A 21,031-nucleotide genomic window follows, 5' to 3' on the forward strand; every position below is an offset into this window, starting at 1 on the left:
AAGCCATCCTTGTTTATCCCTGTTCTTAATTCATGTCTGGCTGCACAAACGGCCAACTGAAACTCCAGATCAGCTCAGCAGAAAACTGTATGTTCAGGTCAAACATGCTTGAGTGAGAAGATTGTCTGCAGTGTGTCAGGCAAATTGGCAAGCAAGTATCAACAGACCCGGAGGTGGGAGGAGAATGAAAAGAGGGGAAATTAGCAAAAGGAGTGGAGGTGGTTGGACCTGAGTTTTACCATAGGGTAGAGAGTGGCCATCACTGGCAGAGGTGGGGTTGTGGGGAAAAACGGAGATAATCCCAGGGGCTTGTCAGAGAGGGCCTCCATATCCAGGACAGAAAAGCCCTGAAGAGCCATCCTTTCAAGCCCACTTCTTGTTCAGAGGCCCCTCCACAATATCCCTACCATGTGGACTTCTAACCTTGGCCTGAACTCAAGCATCCTAAGTCATTACCAAGCCCCCTTTCAAACCACACTCTTCATCCTGCAATTTAATTATGTCAAAAAAGCATCTGCTTTCCCAGGCACTAAAGGCCACATATTGTGTGATTCCATTTCTATGAAGTATCCATAATAGGCAAATTGATAGAGACAGAAAGCAGATTAGTGGTTGCCAGGGACTGGGGGGGTGGGGGAAAGGGGAGTTACCACTTAATGGGTACAGGGTTTCCCCTTGGGATAATGAAAATGTTCTGAAGCGAGGTAGCGGTGATGTTTGCACAACACTGTGAATGAACTAAATGCCACTGAACGATATACTTTAAAATGGCTAAATGGTGGATTTTATGTTATGTGTGTATGTTTCACCACAGACATATAAATTGCTTTCTTCCAATCCACCCACTAGTTATCTACCTGCCCCATGAAACCAAACAAGTTTAATTCCTTTTCCACGGCCCACGTTGTTAATGTTTCTTTCTCCTATGTCTGTGGAAGCCATCACGCACCCCCACCCCATATCTCCACTTTTCATGACTACTCACCCTGTGTCCCGGAATTGTGCATCTTTGAAATCCCTGATCCTGGGTACCCTCCACTGGATATATGCCCTTTTTTCATTCCTTTTCTGAAATTATGCTGCTGCTGGGATATACTGCTGCTGAGGAATATGGCCAGCACATGCTACGGGATAATCACCTGCTTTGGCCTGGGACTTGGAAGGTCTGGGTCCTGACTTTAACTCTCTGTGTAACCTGAATGGTAAACAAGTCATTCAGCCTCAGTTTCTTCACCTGTAAAATGGAAGACAAGAGGGCTTCCAAAGCCTTTTCTGACTTTCAGACTTCTAACCCACCACATAGCTCTGGACCTTATTCTTGCTGATGACACCGCGTAGTGTGTTCCTGTTTGGCATCCCTGCTGTGCTACTAATACCCACTGAGCTGAAAGTTAACCAGGCAGGACATCTTCCTCACTAGGGTTAAGCTAGACCTTCCCCACCCCGACCTGCAGTGTGTGACATTGGATTTGGGGCTCCAGATGGAAGATTGCACTAGGATCCTGATTAAATCCTGCCCCTTAAGATGGAATACAACATTCCAAAATGTAATTTTTGATCTTCATTGCATTGTCTAACCAATGCATACATCTCTTATTTTGCTCTCATAGAGAAATCTGTGTGTGTTCTCAGGCAAGTCCCTTGGCAGAATTTTGGATAAGAGAGGGATCACAGCTGGAGTCCCATACTAGCCCACTGAAGATTTCTATTCTGGTGTTTTCCTCATCTTCAGAAGTATGGCAATGGTCCTGTTTATGACTGTTCTGTTTCTGTAACTGCCTGAGCTGAGACTAAATAATTAATAGAGGGGCTTTCTGAAGATCTTTCCCTTATCTTTTTCTTGATATGAGGGCTACACTTGTATTTTTGTGGTTTGCATTTGATTTTGTTGTTCTCATTGTTTCTCCAGTGATAATTTGGTTTGAGTCACTAAGAGGACACCCCCATGTTCCACAGCTGCATTCTAACCCCATACTCTGGGAAGATACATATATATATATATATATATATATATATATATATATATATATATATATTTTATTTGCTCAACTGCTTTAACTCACTTGCAGTAACAACGACTGTGGGTGGTAGGAGAGAGTCAAGCAGGCAAAATTCTCCTTGATGGGAATTGCCACTGGGGATCTAGAAGCTCCACATTCAAGGTTTTGAGGTAGCCATGACCATTCTAACTGTAGAAGTGGAACGAAGCATTGGAAAGAGTATAAATTTAGAGGTCTAAGAAGTAGGTTCAGTTTTTTCCATTTATCAGCTTTGTGGCCATAGTCAAGTGTTTGTCTCCCTGTGCCTCAGTTACCTTATTACAAAATTAGGACCTTTGTGAGGCTTAAGAGAGGCCTAAAAATTAACTCTACCATTTACCCCTCTTGCCGCATAACACATGTAATGTCCTAGGCTTTATCACATCCATTTTCATGTAGATTATTCCCCATGATCTTTTTTTTTTTTTTTTTTTTTTTGAGACAGAGTCTTGCTGTCTCCCAGGCTGGAGTGCAGCCGCGTGATCTCGGCTTACTGCAAGCTCTGCCTCCCGGGTTCACACCATTCTCCTGCCTCAGCCTCCCAAGTAGCTGGGACTACAGGTGCCCGCCACCACGCCCAGCTAAATTTTTGTATTTTTAGCAGAGACGGGGTTTCACCGTGTTAGCCAGGACGGTCTCGATCTCCTGACCTCATGATCTGCCCGCCTCGGCCTCTCAAAGTGCTGGGATTACAGGCATGAGCCACTGCGCCCAGCCTCCCCATGATCTTTAAAAGTCACCAAAGAGGAGAGGGGAGAGAAGTAGTGTCTACAGAGTACCATACCCAGCATCATGCTCAGTACATGGTTAACCCTCATTTAAGCCTCAGAATAGTCCTAATTTTGTAATAAGGTAACTGAGGCACAGAGAGGCAAAATTTGACTCTGGTCACAAAGCTGATAAGTGGAGGAAACTGAACCTAGTTCTTAGAGCTCTAAGTTTACGGTCTTTCCAATGCTCCATTCCATTTCTACAGTTAGACTGGTCATGGCTACCTCAAAACCTTGAAAGTGGAGCTTCTAGGTCAAAAAGGATGTAGTCTAATGGCAATAAACTGGGGACACTTAGCACAGAGTTTTGTTCAGATTCTTCTCTGTGACCATTTGTCTTCAGAGATAAGAACATTCCTTTCTTCAGGGCACCTCTCCACTGAGGATCTTCTAACCTGCCACAAGGACAAACACGGAGTGAACAGTCAGAAAGACCTTCCTGCTTCTGTTACTTTCTCACATTCCTTTAGCTTAAAATATTCACTATGCCAAGGTGCTATATTTTGGGGAAGCATGTCCTGAACTCCATCACTTTTATCTTTAAAATGCAGATTGCATTAAATTGCCTTTAATATTCCTAGTGAAATTAGAAAACTTGGGGATAAGAACAATCCCAACACCTGGTCCTGGGCTTGACTGACATGTATCTCTGTCTTCACAAGCTCTGAAAGAGTAAGTGCCCACACGCTGCAAAGGGGCACTTTGAGTTTCTTATTCCATGCCCCATACAGCCTCCCACTGCTTCAAGCTAGACAGAGGAGGACTGTTTCTCCCTCTCGAGACATACCCAAGGCCTGGAAACAAAGCAAACAGAATGGCCGCCTTAGCTCCCTCTCCCCTGAAGCCTACACTAGACTCTAAGATTAGAGCACTCCAATACCAAGTAGGTACAGGTACCTGTCTCGAGAGAGCCCACCAACCTGGGAGAAAGGGTGGTTTCCCCAAATACTTAGTGCATGACAGTCCTTGGCTGTTCGCTCTGCACTTTCTACGGTGGGGCAGCTCCAGAGATCACCTGACTTGCCAGTTCCCAGAAGGCAGAGTCAGCAAAGGGCCTTCTAAGGAGACCCAAGTGGCAGTGAGACAGGAAAATAGGGTCTGCGGGTAGGGAACATAAGGCTGATTCACACTTGAGCTATGACAGGGGCTATCCTCTCCATAGGGCAGACGCCAAGTAAATGACTTCATAACTTTACTTCATCCTCTTCATTTACACAGGGCATACACCCAGTAACCAATGGAAACCTCTAGAGAGTATTTAAACCCCCAAAAATTCTGTAACAGGGCCCTTGAGCCCCTATGCTCAGGCCCACTCCCATCCTGTGGAGTGTACTTTGATTTTCAATAAATCTCTGCTTTTGTTGCTTCATTCTTTCCTTGCTTTGTTTGTGCATTTTGTCCAGTTCTTTGTTCAAGATGCCAAGAACCTGGACACCCTCTACCAGTAACAGCAGTACCTTCTTCTTCAAGGGAAAACCTAGCCTTGTGGGATAAAGAGACAGACAGCTATTGACCTTGAAATGGGGCAGTGTAGATAATGCATAGTCCATTAAATATCTTCAAACTTGACCAATGCCTGGCAGTCTCTTCCTGGATTTAAGTGTAGGAGTGTGAGGAAGAGCCATAAGCTCTTCTTATGGGTTTCACAATTTCCTACTCTCCTCAAATGAACCAGAGACAAGGACATAACCTGATGGTCACTCTGCGAGATGTTGCTGAGGCCTTTCCTTGCTCAAGGAAACAGAATATGTCATGATCAAGCCACATCAATGATGAATATGCACATCTTGCTTGATAGCAGACTGCTACTTAAAATGCTGGAAGCCCTACCCCTGAGAACCAGGCCCCAAGTATTATGTTGGCGCAGAAGTAATTGCAGTTTTTGCCATTGAAAGTAATGGCAAAAATCGCAATTACTTCTGCACCAACCTAATACATTTATTGCTACCGAGAATCTACATGCCCCGGATGTTCAGGTTTTTATGTGCCTCTTTAATTCTGATATCATTTTTATTTTATCCCTTCTTTGAGATGTCCTTTACTGAAGCAAATCGGGATTTATTATTACCTGGCAATCTCCATTAGGCTGTTTTGTTCAGGCTTGGTTGTGCAAGGCAACTGACAAAAAGAAATTTGGGGAACAAAGCCACTTTGCTTTGTTGGGTCACCTTTAATAGCTTGAAAAGGTCCAGGAACTTCTTTACTTAGCAGAATCTCCTGATGACTTTGCTAAGTGAGGAGCCAGATGCAGGTTCCCTTTAAAAGCCTGACATCTTTCCACCTTTGTTCATATGCAAAGTGTTTTCTCAAAGTGAGGCCTTCTGCATTTGCACATCCCCACACTCTAATGAGACCCGTGCTGCCACCAAATCACATTTGGAGACCGTTAATGCAGCAGGAGCCGGCGGAGGTCTCTTCTCCATGGAAGCGCTCCCGCTCACCCAGGTGAAGAGCAACAGCACTAATGAGCGCCAGGAGATGATCTTAAAACAGAATCCTTCGCTGGCCCTGTGCTCGCCTGTAAAGTCCTCGTTCTATAGTCTTCTTTCTGTCCCTACAACTTGGGGAAAAAAATTTACCTCATCCCTGTCTTTATAAATTTGGGAGGATATCTCAGACTTTTGACTTTAATTCAGATAATTAATGTACTGAGCTTTTAATTGAGTGAGTGGGAGGGAAGGACGTATGTTTTGCCAGCTTTTAAATGTAGCGGAAACATAAACGCTGGGTTTCAGGATTAAAATGAATGATCAGTCAACCAACATTCATCCCGTGCCTGGTATGTATGCACCATTCAGCTAGGCAGGGCTGGGGATATCACAGGGCAGGCGTGGCACCTGACACGTGTCTTCGGGGGATGCAGTCAGTCAAGTAGAATAGGTAAGATGTATACCCGTATCACTACAGTTCAAGATAGAAAGTGTTCCAATAAAGAAATAAAGCCCCTAATTTCAGAGGACAGATTCTTTGAAATATCTTTTCTCTATTCTCACTGCTTCTAATTCAGCCCACCATTCTCTCTCCCTAGGATTATAGCAGTAATGACGTGACTAGTTTCTGGCCCTCAATGAACACCTGTGATGTGCTGGACACATAAAACAATTGTCACACGTGTCCATGTGAAGAGACCACCAAACAGGCTTTATGTGAGCAATAAAGCTTTTTAATCACCTGGGTGCAGGCGGGCTGAGTCCGAAAAGTGAGTCAAGGAAAGGAGATGGGGTGGGGCAGTTTTTCAGGATTTGGGTGGGTAATGGAAAATCACAGTCAAAGGGGGTTGTTCTCTGACGGGCAGGGCCGGGGTTCACAAGGTGCTCAGTCTGGGAGCTTCTGAGCCAGGAGAAGGAATTTCAAAAGATAATGTCATCAGTTAAGGCAGGAACAGGCCATTTGCACTCCTTTTGTGATTCTTCAGTTACTTCAGCCCATCTGGATGTGTGCGTGCAGGTCAGAGGGGATATGATGGCTTAGCTTGGGCTCAGAGGCCTGACGACAATGAATTAAGAGAAATGGGCCAAGGATAAGAAGGAGTGTTAAAAGGAGACTGTTGGGAACTAGAGCACACACAGGCTTCTGTCTGAATAGGGCAGAGGCTTTGGCTACAGTTAGTTAATTATTGCCAAGCAGGGTAGGGGAACCTGAGCCACTAGGTACACATTCATTTTGAATACAAGTCTAATTATTTTTTTAATCTTTTAAACACTGCATAAGCCATACAGAGCATTCAGTGTGCCTGAGCTGGCCTGGCACCTGCCATGTGGCAGCCTGTGGCATATACTACACCGAGGTGAATATATGAGGTGACTGAGGTGACTCAGAGAATCTTTGTGGAAGGGGGAGTATTTGATACACGTTTGGAAGAATGGGTGTAGTCTGGAAAATGGCTTTCCAAGTAAATGAGAGAATGTGAACATTAGGTATGGACCTAGGGACTTTAAAGTTGTGGTCAGAAAAAGACAAGGACTCTGGTGGCCGGAGACCAGGGTATGAGCAAAGATCAGAGGGCACGCCATGGAGCCTCAGGCCGGAGGGGTAAGTGGAGGCCAGATACCCGAGTGACCTCAAGTGTTGGTCCTTTACCCACTCGAAACCTCACACTGCTTGTCTGTACAGTGAGGGTGGTGACATCTACCTCCCAGACTTGTTGGAAGGAGCTGGTGGGATTATGCATAGCAAATGCTTGGTGGTGTATCTAGCATTGATACAGAGCATTGGGTCTCCCTGCTGTTTAATAAAATTTAGGCTTAGGCTTCATTCTCCTCACACTGTGGCACTAGTGAAGGGCTTCTTCCTTTCTTTTTCTTTTTTAAAGTCTATATTTTCACTTATATGGGGAAACTAAACATTCAGAAATGTACAAAGAAGGAAATAACAATCATCTATGTTCTCATCACCCAGAATTAACCAAGGTTAACACCTTGGGAGATTTGTATTTGCATCCAGTCTTTTATTTTTGAGTTATTCTTGATTTTGCATAAACGAGAACAAATCCATCACAAAAACTTGTTAAAACACAGCAAAGTACAAAAATGAAAGCATTTAAGCCTACCATCATTATATTATGTGCAAATCATTTCAGACAGTTTTAAGTGCATCATGTATAAAGGGATGACTGCTTCCTATAGGGTTATGGGATTGCCATAAGGATTAAATAAGGTACTCCAGGTGAAGCATTGAGGTAGCACAGGCCTGGCATACAGTGCTCAATAAATGTTGGGTCATCGTAGTCAGCAAATGAGCAGTTACAGTTCTGCAACACTACAATTTCTGTATCATGTTTCACAAAAGTCTAACGTTCAAGTTGGATCCACCTTTCAAGATCTTTCCCTACCCGATAACAAAGAAATGGTTCAACAATTTTTTGCAATGAGCTGGGAAGGGGGAGATGATCAGGATCCTTGGGAATTTCACGAGCTGATAAAAAAGAGCTCCAGAGATAGAGGAGGTCACAAAATGTGACCTCTTTTCTTCTTCCCTTCCCTCTCTCACCCTCTGTCCCCCTCCTGCACTCCTGTCCTGTTGTGGTTTAACACTCAGCCACTGCAATGCTCAGAAAATGTTTACAAAGTCCTCCTAGTTACATTTAAGACCCCCTTTCTCTTCCTAAGGAATATACACACTGATCCCAGAGTTAATGAGTATTGATTGTGACATCTGTCTTCACCAGTGGCCCAAGAAAGGGGTGCACATGTTGGCTGCCTATGGTTAGCAGCTCAGTTGAAGACAGGAAGCAAATTAGCTGTTAGAAGGTGGTTCTTTGCACCTGAAATTCATTATAGCTTTAAACTCATTTTGAAAATGTGTCTTTTTAACTCTCTGAACCAGGAGTAAAAGCCCGGGCCACTTGGTGAGAAACCTGTTTTGCTTAGTGATTAAAAAATCTGGCACTGCTTCATTCTTTGAGCTTTGCAGAAATTTGCAATAGCTTCTTTTTACCACAAAGCAGCTGTCAGGGGAAGACTTTGTGTGTGTTTATGATCATTATGTTGTATTAAAGAGTCGTGTTGAGTTCCAGAATGAGAGCAAGAATGCTGCATATTACTCTACCTGCAAAGCAATTAAATTATTGTCTGACATGTTTATAACTCCAGAACCAGTCATCAGCTTTTAGTCTGAATAGAGGACATGGCATTATAATCCAGTGCTTTGCTGAGAGGTTCATATTTAGCATTTGCATTTGATAATTTAATTTAAATAATACTGAGTGAGCACAGTTACACTTCTTGGCAATTGTCGAAGTAATAGAAAAGAATGCAAAGCACAGGCTGTTTTTTTGTAAATAATTTTTGTATGCCTGAATGGTTTTCACTTCCTTGGTTTGAACCTCTGCTGCTCTTGTCGAATAGACTAGAAAATGGTAGGAGCCTGTAAAATCACAAGTATTATGTCTCTCTTTGTTCCCTTTCTCCTCTTCCCACAGAAACAATATCTGAGCAATCTCCAAATTTCCATGTGATTGTGAAAGGCCTGCAGTGAACCATTTTAAAAAATCGCCCCCACAAGATACTTTTTTCTTGCGAGACACCTTTATGTATTATAGATCAATTTTCTGATAAGAGTCTGTTTCAGAGAATATTTGGTAATTTCAGCAAAAGTAAGTACTTGCCACAGGAATAGTGAATCCCAAGTTAATGCCCAATAATATCACCAACTAAATGAAATAAATTGAAGAAAGAGTCTCTTCTCTTCCCTATCCCCCTCCAAAATGAAGTTTATAGGATGATTTCAGGATGTTCATTTCTAGGACTGTTTAGCTATCATATTTCTTTACCCAATTTATTTACTTCAAGGCACAGGGTGCCAGCTGGTTTCCAGACATGTTGCTGTTTCCACTTTCTCCCCTCCCCTTTTCCTCTACTTCTCATGAACAAAATGTCCACAGATTACTTCCATCCCTGTTAGGGGAGTTTCAGGGCCTTCCCATCACAGGCCTTGAGAAACCAAATGTCCGTGCCCTTAGGTATTTTTTTCTCCGTTGTGCATGGCTTTATAGTCTTGCCCAATAGGACCTGCATAAGCTATCTCAGGTACCACATCTTGCTTAGAACTCAGGGAGGTCAAAGTCTTTCATTCTTACTGTGCCTCCCAGTTCCCAAGACCTGCCCAGTCACCCAAAATGCTGATTGGTTGCAAATATCACATATGTAAGTCTATGTATGCCTTCAAAGAAGGTTTATTCTACTAAGAATGGTATTTTCTGACAGATGTTGTTTAAAACTAAGTTAAAAAAAATAGATTTCCTAATGTTTCTAGAATCTTCCAAATGGAAGGAAAGGGAGTAATCGGTGGAGAAGTGCAGCTTCCCTTTGGTTTGTTTAGATTCAGCATGTCTGGGCATGCACAAGCCTTTCTGAGAGTTCACCAATGTGGCTAGAGGTTAGCAGAGGCTACCCTCCCAATCATATTTTAAATACGTCCTGGGAAATAAGGCCAGAGTGCCGATGCCAACTGAGATGACTCTCTTTCCTCTGAAGAATAGCCTTTACTCTCTGCCAGCCACAGTGCTTGTTAGATATTTTTCATCTGGAATCTCTTTCAAACCGTCCTAAAAACCACGGAGTCAAACAACCGTGGACTTCATCAATCCATTTTCCAGATGCTGAAACTGAAAACTGAAGTGAGCTAACCTGCCCATGGTCATCCTGTTGGGAACCAAGGTACTAAAATCTAATGCAGGTCTTCCCAAACCCAAAGCCTATACTGTTTGCACAGCCTCACAGGCTCCAGCTGCTACTTCTTTGTGTACATTAGCAAGCGTTCTATCAGTGTATAATGTGCTAGCTACATCTGTGGCCTTGGCTTTTGATCAATATTGATCACCCCTGAATTCTTGTGAATCCTGGTACATCTGATTATGAAAAGAGTTGTAGGTACCCAAGCAGCAATGATGCAGCCATACACAGTGACTTGCGCATTTGAATAACTCACAGAATCATAGCATTCATGTGGTCTGAGAGGAAGCTCTTGGTATAATCTTCTTTCCTCCTGCTATCTTGCTTTTCTAGTGAGAATTTACCTAAATCATATAGCACTATACTAGAGTTTACCTTAGTTCATCTTAAGACCTATCTACCATTAGTGATTAAGCTGAGGAAGGAGAAGTGATAAAACGTTTCTGGGCGGCGTAGGTGCAACCCCTTCTGCTTTAGTATTTTTCTGAGCTGAAATACTGACTTAGATGTTCTAGATGAAATACTACCAACCAAAAAGGGGACTTGAAGAAGGTTTTTGGTTTGGGAGGTTTGGTTTTGGCTCTGAGAAATGGAGCCATGGTGTTCAAGAAGAAATCACCAAAACACAAATTGGCAGCCTCTTTGGGACCCTAAGCAGGGCTCCAGGCAAGCTGAATATACTGTTCTTGTTGTAGTAAATGTTCAGGTTCTTCACAGGAATGAGACTGATAAAATCCTGTGAACATGGATACTTCATCACAGCAAATGTAACGATTTTCATTTGTTTTAATTCTATGATTAGTTCTGTTAATAAAAATGTCTATTTAAGCTGTTTAAGACACCCACTAAAATGCTATAATATTAATTTCATGGAAAAAATCCAACAGAACTATATTAGTTTTTCTCCCATTAAGGTAACATTATGGACTTTTAATGGCACTCTCAGCAATAATGGTTTTTATTGACCTAATTATTAAATGAATTAAAATCTGTCTCAATGCTTTGACAATTATATAATATCGGCATCAAAGAGAGAGCCATGGTGGGTTGCTGTGTGGTGAAACAGAAGAAACCCGGAACTACATCCTCCTTACATAGATTGGTTCATCCAAAGAAATGACAAATAATACTCTATTTTCATTAGATGTATTTGCCTATCACTATTTATAAAATTTGTAAGACCAGGCACAGTGGCTCAAACCTGTAATCCCAACATTTTGGGAGGCCAAGGTGGTCGGATCACATGAAGTCAGGAGTTTGAGACCAGCCTGGCCAACATAGCAAAACCCCATCTCTACTAAAAACACAAAAATTAGCCAGGCATGGTGGTGGGCACTCGTAATCTGAGCTATTTGGGAAGCTGAGGCATGAGAATTGCTTGAACCCAGGAGGCGGAGGTTGCAGTGAGTAGAGATTGTGCCACTGCACTCCAGCTTAGGCTACAGAGCGAGACTCTGTCTCAAAAAAAAAAAAAAAATTGTAATATCAAAATAATACTTTGTGGTGACTTATAATATTAAACATGGAAAACTTCTCTGTTTTCCTTGTCTCTCTTACACTTTTCTCTTTTGATGATTTCCAAAAATAGTGTTAGAACTTTAGCAATGATATTAAATATATGATGAAACCTATGAAGTTTTCTAATTAGTTTTTAATATAAAAGTAATGTCAGGGGAATAAATTTTTACAGTACAAAGGAAGGAGAGTAAAATTTCAAATCTCACTTTTCCAGAAGTACCATTGAAAGTTTGAGGAAGCTATTTGTAAATTATTGATTTTTGGCTTCTATTAATATATGACTTTATTTTTGGCACAGATAGCAAATATGTGACACCCATGCCTCTAATTCCCTCTCCCAAGTCAGACATCATTAAGGGATTGCTACACCCTTTGTCACTGAGAATACTGCAGTCTTGGAATTCATCTCAGGGCTGTGCTTCAGAAAAACCCACCCAGTGTGAACTGACATAGGAATTGAACCCTCCTTTGCATCCTTGGTGATTACTCACAATTATAAAAGCATCTTCATAGACACATACACATGAATCTCATTTGCTCATCAAAGAAATGCTGTGAGAGAAGGAAGACGAGGATTATCAGTTCTATTTTAGCAGACAGAAAAACAAGACAGAGTAAGGAAGTGAATCAGAGAGCTGCAGTGGTTTATGGAGCCACAAGGAAGGCCTCTTTGAAGACTGACATTTGAGGAGAGACCCAACAGAAGAAGGAGGTACATGAAAAACCTGGAAACAGAGTGTCACAGGCAAAGGAGGAGCTGGTGTAAGGAGCTTAAAGAGGAAAGGAAGCCCTTGTGATCAAGGGAGAGATAGAGGGTCTGGGGGTGTGGCTAGAGACCCGCAAATGGGTCTGGGTGGCCCAGAGCCAGGGTAAGGGATTTGCATTTCATTCTCATTTTACTGGGCACCATTAGAGAAGATGAAAGGAATGACCTAACCCAATATATGTTGGACACAGGCTAGACATACCGCATCTTGCCTCAAGGATATCTACCCAATCAGTAGACACAGTTTTGTCTTGAAAGCAAATTAGGGTGAATCATGTCTTGCTGCAGGTGCACACTTCTACTCTGATGAACTCAGAAGGTGGCATTCCCTGTCTCTACCTCTTTCCTATAGCCATGGAAACCTATCCCAAGACCAGGGTTAAAACCACACAGCAGGGTGCACTCAAATTCTGGTAGAGACAAAAGCAAGGAAAAGTTCATTGTGTGTTCTGTCAACACTGAGCAGCACAGGACTTCCCACAAGGAGACCAGTACATAAGCCTGTCTGAACTAATAAGGAGAGGCATACCCTGGCAGCCACTTTTTCCAATCCGATGGAGCTCTGTGCTGCACAGTGGGGCATCTCTTACCTTAATCCTGAATTTTTTACTTTTTATTTATTAATTTTTTTTTGTTTCTTGAGACCGGGTTTTGCTCTGTTGCCCAGGCTGGAGTACAGTGGTGCAATCATACCTCACTGCAGCCTCAAACTCCTGGGCTCAAGTGATGATCCTCTTACCTCAGTTTCCTGAGTAGCTGGGACTATAGGCACCCACCACCGTGCCCAGCTCATTTTTGTATTTTTTGGTAGAGATGAGGTTTTGCCATGCTGCCTAGGCTGTCTTACCTAAATCCTTATCACACAATTAAACTTATCCTCACTCTTCTGTTTTGGTTTGCTTTAATCCCTGTATCCTTTATGAATATAGCCTTATTTTATATAAAAATAAGAAGAATAAATGTTATATATTTTTTTTTTTCGAGACAGAGTCTTCCTCTGTCGCCCAGGCTGGAGTGCAATGGCACAATCTTGGCTCACTGCAGCCTCCGCCTCCAGGGTTCAAGCAGTTCTCCTGCCTCAGCCTCCAGAGTAGCTGGGACTACAGGCAACCACCAACGCCCAGCTAATTTTTATATTTTTAGTAGAGATGGGGTTTCACCATGTTGGCCAGGCTGGTCTCGAACCCCTGACCTCAAGTAATCCGCCTGCCTCGGCCTCCCAAAGTGCTGGGATTACAGGCATGAGCCACTGGCCAGTATTATTTTTAATACTGCTAATTACTGGCTGAGAACTTACTGTATCCTAGACCCCATGCTACATGCTTTGCATTGCATTCTCTCCATCCTTTGAGGTAAGTTCCATTATTATGCCACTTTACAGGTGAGGAAACTGAGCCATGGAAAAGTTAACTCGTGCTTATCTAAGATCATACTGCTAACAAGGGTAGGGTCCAGGAGGTTTAACTACAGAGTCTATACTCTTAACCAAAAAAAGGCCTTCCCTCATACTGTTAAATGGAAGAAATGTGACTGAACTTTGGAGGAAACTAGGCCTAGCTTTGAGAGCTGTCTCAGTTTCTTCAACTGTAAATTGGAGCTTATGATGGCTCTGACCTCAGAGGGTTTGGTGAGATTTAATGAGATACTATAAATAAAATGCATGGAGAGTGCTTAGCACACAGCAAGTGCTCTTCCAATATCACTTGGGCTCTGGGCTTCAGTGTCCTGATGTATGACATGGAAGATAATAGCAGCTGTCTCCAAGGACCACTGAGGGGCTTAAAAGAGGCGGTGCATATAAAGCGCCTACACAGGACCTGATGTTTTGCTAGGAGGTGGCTACTTTTGTTAATCTAAGAATGAGTGATCTCTTGAATTTGTGGCCTCCATAGCAAATGAAAAATAGCAATGGAGGAAAACCCACTGGTATCTCCTCTGTAATTTTCATCTCTGAAACAGGAATGAGCACCATTGTTAATAACATGCGAGTATCTGAATTTGAGTTGTGGTAATGTTTATGTCCTGGTGCACTTTCAATTGGTGCCATTTCAGAAGGAGCCATTTGTGCTATAATGGAAAGATTCAGTGCAAAACATCTGAAGGAAAGTCTGATGTCTATTGTTTCGTTCAAGTCAAGTTCTGACAACAGTATGTTCTAGAGAATTGCAGATGTTCTCAGATCGTGTCATATTTCTCTAAAAACCATGTCTGACGTTAATCCGATGGAGCAATCTGGTATGATGAGGAGGATAAGGCTCTTTTTTTCATGGTTTATAAAAACCCGAATGTCTGGCTAAGCTCGTGAGAGATAGCCTGAGTATGTGGCAGTGAGATTAATGGATTCTCACGCCGTGTCCCACGGAAGAAAGCTCCCCAAGTGTTCCTGTGTGAGATGCTGTACCTTTGTCACTTTTGGGGATACATGGGCCGGGCCTTAGCTAAAGGCATTGCTAAGCCTCAGTGAGGAGAAAATGACAACCCGTATCCTCACTGGGCCAGCTCTCAAGTGCCAGATCTTTTTCCCTCCAAAGCCAAACTCCCATCAATGAAAAATAAAGACAGAATGATTTCATCTTTCAAATGAGGCAAGCCCTTCATGCCGTAGGTTTTAAAAGATTTAAATCAACTCTTTGGTTTAAAGTCCTGTCCCCTCATTTGACCAAAGTCATGTAAATCCTGCATTTCCTTACATTATCTTCTGACCATGCTTGGAAGGAAATTTTCATTGAATTCTCGCAAGGACTGAGCTTCTGGGGAGGCAGTGCGAGAGGGGAAGAGGGGGGAGGTTTGAGTTTGATGAGCACTGGTCTGGAAGCCAGGAGGCTCAAGTCTCTTTACCACTAGCCATGTGACCTTGGGCAAGGCTGGCTCCTCTTGTCATCTTTGGTAAAACAAGGGACCTGGACAAAGGTTGCCTTCATCACGAACACAGTGTCAATTCTGACTTTGTCCTTCCTCTCTTGAGAAGACGATCTACACTTTCTTTCTGGCCTGCAGTAAGGCTGTTTCATTAGTTGGCCTGAAAAAGAGTCTGCTTCATTATTTGGCCTGAAAATTTCCCTTCTGCATTTTTAATGACCTACAATAGGTAGTCATTAAAGTAACTTCTTACCTGGAGTCCTCAGACAGGATCTGAAATTAGATGCAAAAGCTTGACTGTAGGTGAATTTTTAAGGGGTCAGGGGAAGGTTTTGCAATTTTCATTTGTGCATTCAGTGAATATCAACACCTATTCTCTGCCAGGCACAGAGCTAAGCAAGGGAAAGAAAATGGTCATCTGGGCAGATACAGTCCCTGACCTCCCAGAGCCTGGAAAAAGGAATAAACAAGCAGTCACAGTGCAGGCGGATGGAGGTGCAGTGGGGTCAGGTGGAACCTGTGAGGTGCTATTGGAGCTTCAGAGAGGAGCACATCACCCATACTTCATCAGATTTTCAAGGAGGTTCATGACCCCCCCAAAAAATAAGGACCTCCAAACTAAAGGAACAGGAATTTGATATGATGGTTGGGTGAACAACATATATAGAAATAATGATAGATGGACAAATATGTTTGAGATGTTCATTCCTACCTAATGAAGCATTCAACACAAAATTGGATATAAAAGCTTGAAATTATCATGATTGTTGTCACCACAATAACAGCTAATATACATTGAGCTCTTACTATGTACTAGATACTTGTTAAGCATTTAACATCTGTAATTTCCTTTAATTGTCATCAAATCTTTGTGAGGCGGTATAGTCCTGTTTTACACATGAGAACACTAGGGCTCATAGACGTTATCTGTTCAGGGTCTCTCAGTCCACCCCACCACCCCAGAAATGTGGCAAATCTAGGATTTAAACCCAGGTCTAGGTGATTCCTAAGCTTCTCATTAGTACAGATTTTCACAATTTTCAGATCACAGTAAGGGTGTACTTGGAACCCTCACCTTCCAAATAGATTGGAAAGTCATGTTCCTTCAATGTTTTGTCAGACAGGACCAAACTTTAGATTAAAAAATGAAAATTTTGCATCATCTGTTTCTTCCTGTAGTAGAAGACATTCTTTTCTAGGTAGACTTTGAGAGGCCCTCAATTACCAGTTGAAATGGAGATGGTTTAATATACCTATTCCGAGGCCCAAAACCATCCATGGGGTTCAAAGGAGAAACAAAGCTCTAAGGGACTTATGAACAATTTAACATTTCCAAAGCACGTAGGATTATTCATTCCATTTGACACAGAATACCATAGCAATGATTAAAACCAGGCATGGGAAATCCATTTTGGGGCTGCACAGCTCCCACTGTCTTATTCTAAGCTGCTGTAAGCTCCTCCTTGACTGGCTGAAGGCCATTTTCTCTCTTCTGGTTGACCTTGGCGCCCCTACTTTCTGGGTGTCTTTATGAGGTCTTCCTTCTTCTATGAGAGTTTGATCCAAAAGATACATAGCCCTTATTGACAGGGTTATCCCCAAAATACCTGGCTTTGTGGAAATGTCCTTGCCCTAGAATTGCACTGGTTTTTTAATTCAACAAGCCTTTACTAAGGACAAGGCCTATGCTCAGCATTGGGAATACAGAAATGAATCACCCACGTTTCATGGAGTACATGCTCAATAGACTGCAACAGAGAGAAATTAGAGACCCTTTGCAAGTTACAGACACCCAACTCAACCTGCCTTAAGAGTCTTAAGAGAACAAGAACAAGTTTATTAGCTCATGTACCTGAAAAGTCTAATAGTATTGTTGATTCAGGCGTGGCTGGATCCAGGGGCACAAGCAATGTCATTAGGGGCTTTATGTCTCTCGACTTCTCTCAGGAAACCTCTCCTCAGGGAAGGTAATGTGAACACCAGCAGCCTGAGGCTCACATGCTACTAGCTTATGGTAGAAAGATTGTGGGTTTCCCCCACCCCACCCCCGCCGCCTCAGTAATGCTTGTAAAAACTTTGCACAGAACACGCTGGCCCAAGTTAAGCTACAGGATCATTGCTGAGCCAATAACCATGGCCAGAAGGATAGGGTTCCCTGAGAGGCCAGATCTGGATTATGAACCCACCCCAAGGCCAGTTAGAAATGGAGTCAACCTCATCCAAAGCCTGAGGAACAGGATAATTACCCACATGAAAGAGTGGTTCCGCGAAGAGAAGGAAGCAAAAGAAACAACACACAACAGGCCTAAGTACAAAGCATTAATGGAGCCCAGGCAAAGTCAGGGAGAATCAGAAAGGCTTCCCAAAGATGCTGACATTTCACCAGAGTCCTGAAGGGTGAATAGAAGTTCAACGATAGTACAGGAATGTGACCTGGAGTTTAGTCCTGCTTTACTAATGCTCCAATAGGAATGACCTCAGAAAATAACATTCATTCATTCATTAAAAAAAAGTTTACTTAGCACCTACCAACCATATAACAGGGACTATGTTAGTGCTGGGACTGTGATGACTAACAAGACAGGTACTGATTTGGCTCTCATAGATATTACAGTGTTGGGGAGACGCATATTAAATAATTGCACACATGTTAAAAAAAATTATCCTTTTCCTAAGTGCATAAAAAGAGAAGAGAATTATAGTAGGGTTACAGCACACTGATGCCTGTGTTTCAGTTTTCCTAACCACTAAATGGAAAAATTCTTGTTTTCTCCTACAATCAATCAATAACAATAATGCAATGATGAAGACAGATGAATTCATTTATACACATACACACACACACACACACACACACACAGAGAGAGAGAGAGAGAAGCAATGAACACCTTGAAATAGAAAGTAAAAGTGTAAAAGTTAGGGAAGCTGCTCTTACTATAATTGGCTGGCTGACTCATTGCATGCCACCTTAAAATGCCTCCTTTTCCTACTGCCCAAATGGTTAATTTGCCCTCTACCTCTTAGTGTTTCTGACTCAGTGCACTGTGTCCTTAAACCATTAGTATCTATGCTAAGTACAAAATGCTATCACCTGCCTTTTATTATTTCCTCCTATGAAGCAATTGGAGTTCAAGAAAATGCTTTTTGGTATGGAGGCAAAGGAAATCTGGAAATGCTGCTTTTAAACTACTGGCCCTATTATTGAACAGTTTACATTAATTATACTATTTTGTAACCAATCTTGTCACAAAACGTTCCCATTTTAGAATCTGCTCTTACAGGCATTTCCAGGGGAGAGGAATTTCCCTGCTCATTTATACACTCCTGAAAACAGCAGTGGATAACAGAGATGAGACTACAACTGCAAATGGCACTGCTGTGATGAAGTGGCATTTACAATGGGAAGCTCTGGGAGTGATGGGAGAGGAGTGCCATGTTTGTGCAGAGTCGCTTTTATGTGGTGGCTTCGATTCTTTATTCAATGAAAGCCAGATGCTTATAGTTAACATTTTTAATGGGTTCACTTTCCCAGGTAGCTCATAAAATCCCACTAATAAATCAAAGGGCCCTTGTTAACAGAATTTCAAAGGATGCTATAACGTCACTGATGTATTAATGAGTTAGGGGCCCTGAAAACTAGATTCATAATTTTTCTAAAGTCTCTGCTCCCTTTCCTCCCTATAATGCATCCCCTAAAAAGACTAGAAAAAGAATTCAGACATAAATGTCTCAATGTCACAGGCTAGCCATGTGTCTTCCACAAGACAAAACGAGTTACCAAGAGAAAAATTCCTGATTTAAAAGATACCATTTCAATTCTATTAGAATTTTTTAAAAATAAAAGGCAATGAGTTAAGTGAGAATAAGATGTAAACCTTCCTGCAATATTTCATTGCTAATGAACAGAAAGTATTAATCTTAGCAACCAAGAAGAGAAAAATGCATAGTGTTTTTCATTAAATCAACTAAATGATTAAATGAGTTAGTCAGTAGAAACCATTTTAATTTTCTGAATGTGAAATGTGCAGCTTATAACAAATAAATTCAAAGCACCTTTCTAAGCAAGTTTTGACCATAAAAAATGTGGGTTATAAAGATGTTTGGTATTTTCTTCTTCATAGATAGTCAGTATTTTAAATGCAGTGACATTAATTGTGCAGAATGAAATGCTCCTACTATCTGGGCTTAAAAAATTTGGCATCCAGTGCAAAGTCCCTAATGGATCTTCAGCACTATTACAAAATGATAGATTGTTGTCATAGTCATTTTAGCAGCTTTCAGAGCTGTTATATTTTTAATTAAATTGGCTGTGAATTTTTTAAGTAGCAAAGGTTGATAAACTAGCACGCAGTGCAATATCACTATTCTTCTTAGCGGGGCTGTCATAGTTGGTACATTTATGTGCATAATCTTCTTAACATTCATAAGACTCTTTGGTCTCAGGCATGATCTGCAAGATTACTTGCTGTTTGGAGATGGGATAAAAAAAAAAAAAGAAAAAACATAAAAATGAACTCAGCAAAGAACATGGTTCTGAGACATTGGTTGGTGGACTGAGAGGAGACCTAGCCTCATAACCCCACTGTAATTTGGCCTACCATCTTCCTTTCTTGTACCTCATCAATAAGAGAACACAGATGTGGGTGGCAGGTTAATGTGCAAATTCTTCTACCAACAGGTTTTGAGAGGTTCCTGTGAGCCAGGCCCTGGGCTGGGTGCAGGGACACAAGGGTGAGTATAGTGGAAGAGTAAGACACTGATCCAACTGAATAAATAAGGACCAATTCAGAGAAGTACTGTATAGGAAAGGGCCAATCTAGAATGAGGATTGTAGCCTGCCTTTAGACCTGTTTAGGGAAACCCGCCTGGCCCCTAACCACAGGAGGCAGGGAAGAAAATGTGTTCCAGGCAGAGGAGCAGCCTGTGCACTGGTGCAAGGGTGGCAGGGAGCCAGTCTGAAGACGTAAAAGGCCATGGGGCTGGAGCCCAGAGAGGGAGTGAGATGACAGGGGAAGCACTTTCTGCCCTGGATACAGCATCTGCATTTCCAGGAAGCTCTTGGGAGTTGACTGGCCAGCCATAGGGATAGCTGTCAGGATGATTCAATTGAGGCAGGATGTTCAAATGATTGCAGCTCACTAAAGGAGGGCAGCCTCGCCTTTAGTGTGTGTGACTTCTACTGGCCATGAAAAAGTGAAAATCAAAGCCCAGGAGAAATGATGGGAGAGGGGAAAATGTGGTTAATGGAAAGGCAGAACGTTAGGGCAGGAAGGGTCCTTACACGTTGTGTCCTTTGCTACCATCAATTTGCAGACTAGAAAGGTGAGCCCCAGAGGGGCCAATGTCACACTTCGATTGGCAGTGAGAAACCAGCCTACTTTGTTGTTAAAGGAGGGCACTTCCTAGAACACTATGTCACTTCCTCAGAACTTCTCATTTTCACTCTGCGGCAAAAAGATTCCCTTATTTATCCAGCACATAGATGGTAGCTAGGAAGGATTTGTAGAAAATAAGATAACATGGCAGGTAAGAACATGCAGGCAGAGCCAGAGAGGCCTAGGTTTGAAACCCAACTGAACTGAGTGACCTTGGCAGGATATATAATCTCTAAACCTCAGTTTTCACATTTGTCCAATGGGACTAATAGTAGTGCCTACATCATTGGGTTATAAATATTATGTTATCCTTCTTGCAAAGTGCTTCCCTGGATTGCTGGCATGTAGTAAGTACCTAATCCATAGTAACTACTATCATCTCAGAACAATTGAGCTAATCAAGAGATCCGTGAATGAATTATCTTGTTCCCTTTGTAGAAAAATAAAATGGCATTTTACTTTTCATAAAGACGGAGAAGACTTTGAAATGTGTGTGTGTCTGTGTGTGTGTGTGTGTGTGTGTGTGTTGCCC

General features: G+C 42.2%; 1 protein-coding gene across 27 annotated transcripts in view; it reads left to right on the forward strand.

The window, feature by feature from the left end:
- FHIT (fragile histidine triad diadenosine triphosphatase) overlaps positions 1-21,031 on the forward strand; it is a 1,506,756-nt gene that overhangs the window by 1,447,584 nt on the left and 38,141 nt on the right. For 23 of the 27 annotated variants that reach the window (XM_063722037.1, XM_063722031.1, XM_063722032.1 and 20 more), the window contains one exon: positions 19,803-19,855. The exons of the other annotated variants lie outside the window; for them this stretch is intronic. In XM_063722037.1, coding sequence (XP_063578107.1) covers positions 19,803-19,855 — 53 coding nt within the window. The remainder of the gene's footprint in view (positions 1-19,802; positions 19,856-21,031) is intronic. 27 annotated transcript variants of the gene reach the window in all.

Source organism: Pongo abelii, chromosome 2 (genome assembly GCF_028885655.2).
Source record: "Pongo abelii isolate AG06213 chromosome 2, NHGRI_mPonAbe1-v2.0_pri, whole genome shotgun sequence".
Classification (NCBI taxonomy): Eukaryota; Metazoa; Chordata; class Mammalia; order Primates; family Hominidae; genus Pongo; species Pongo abelii.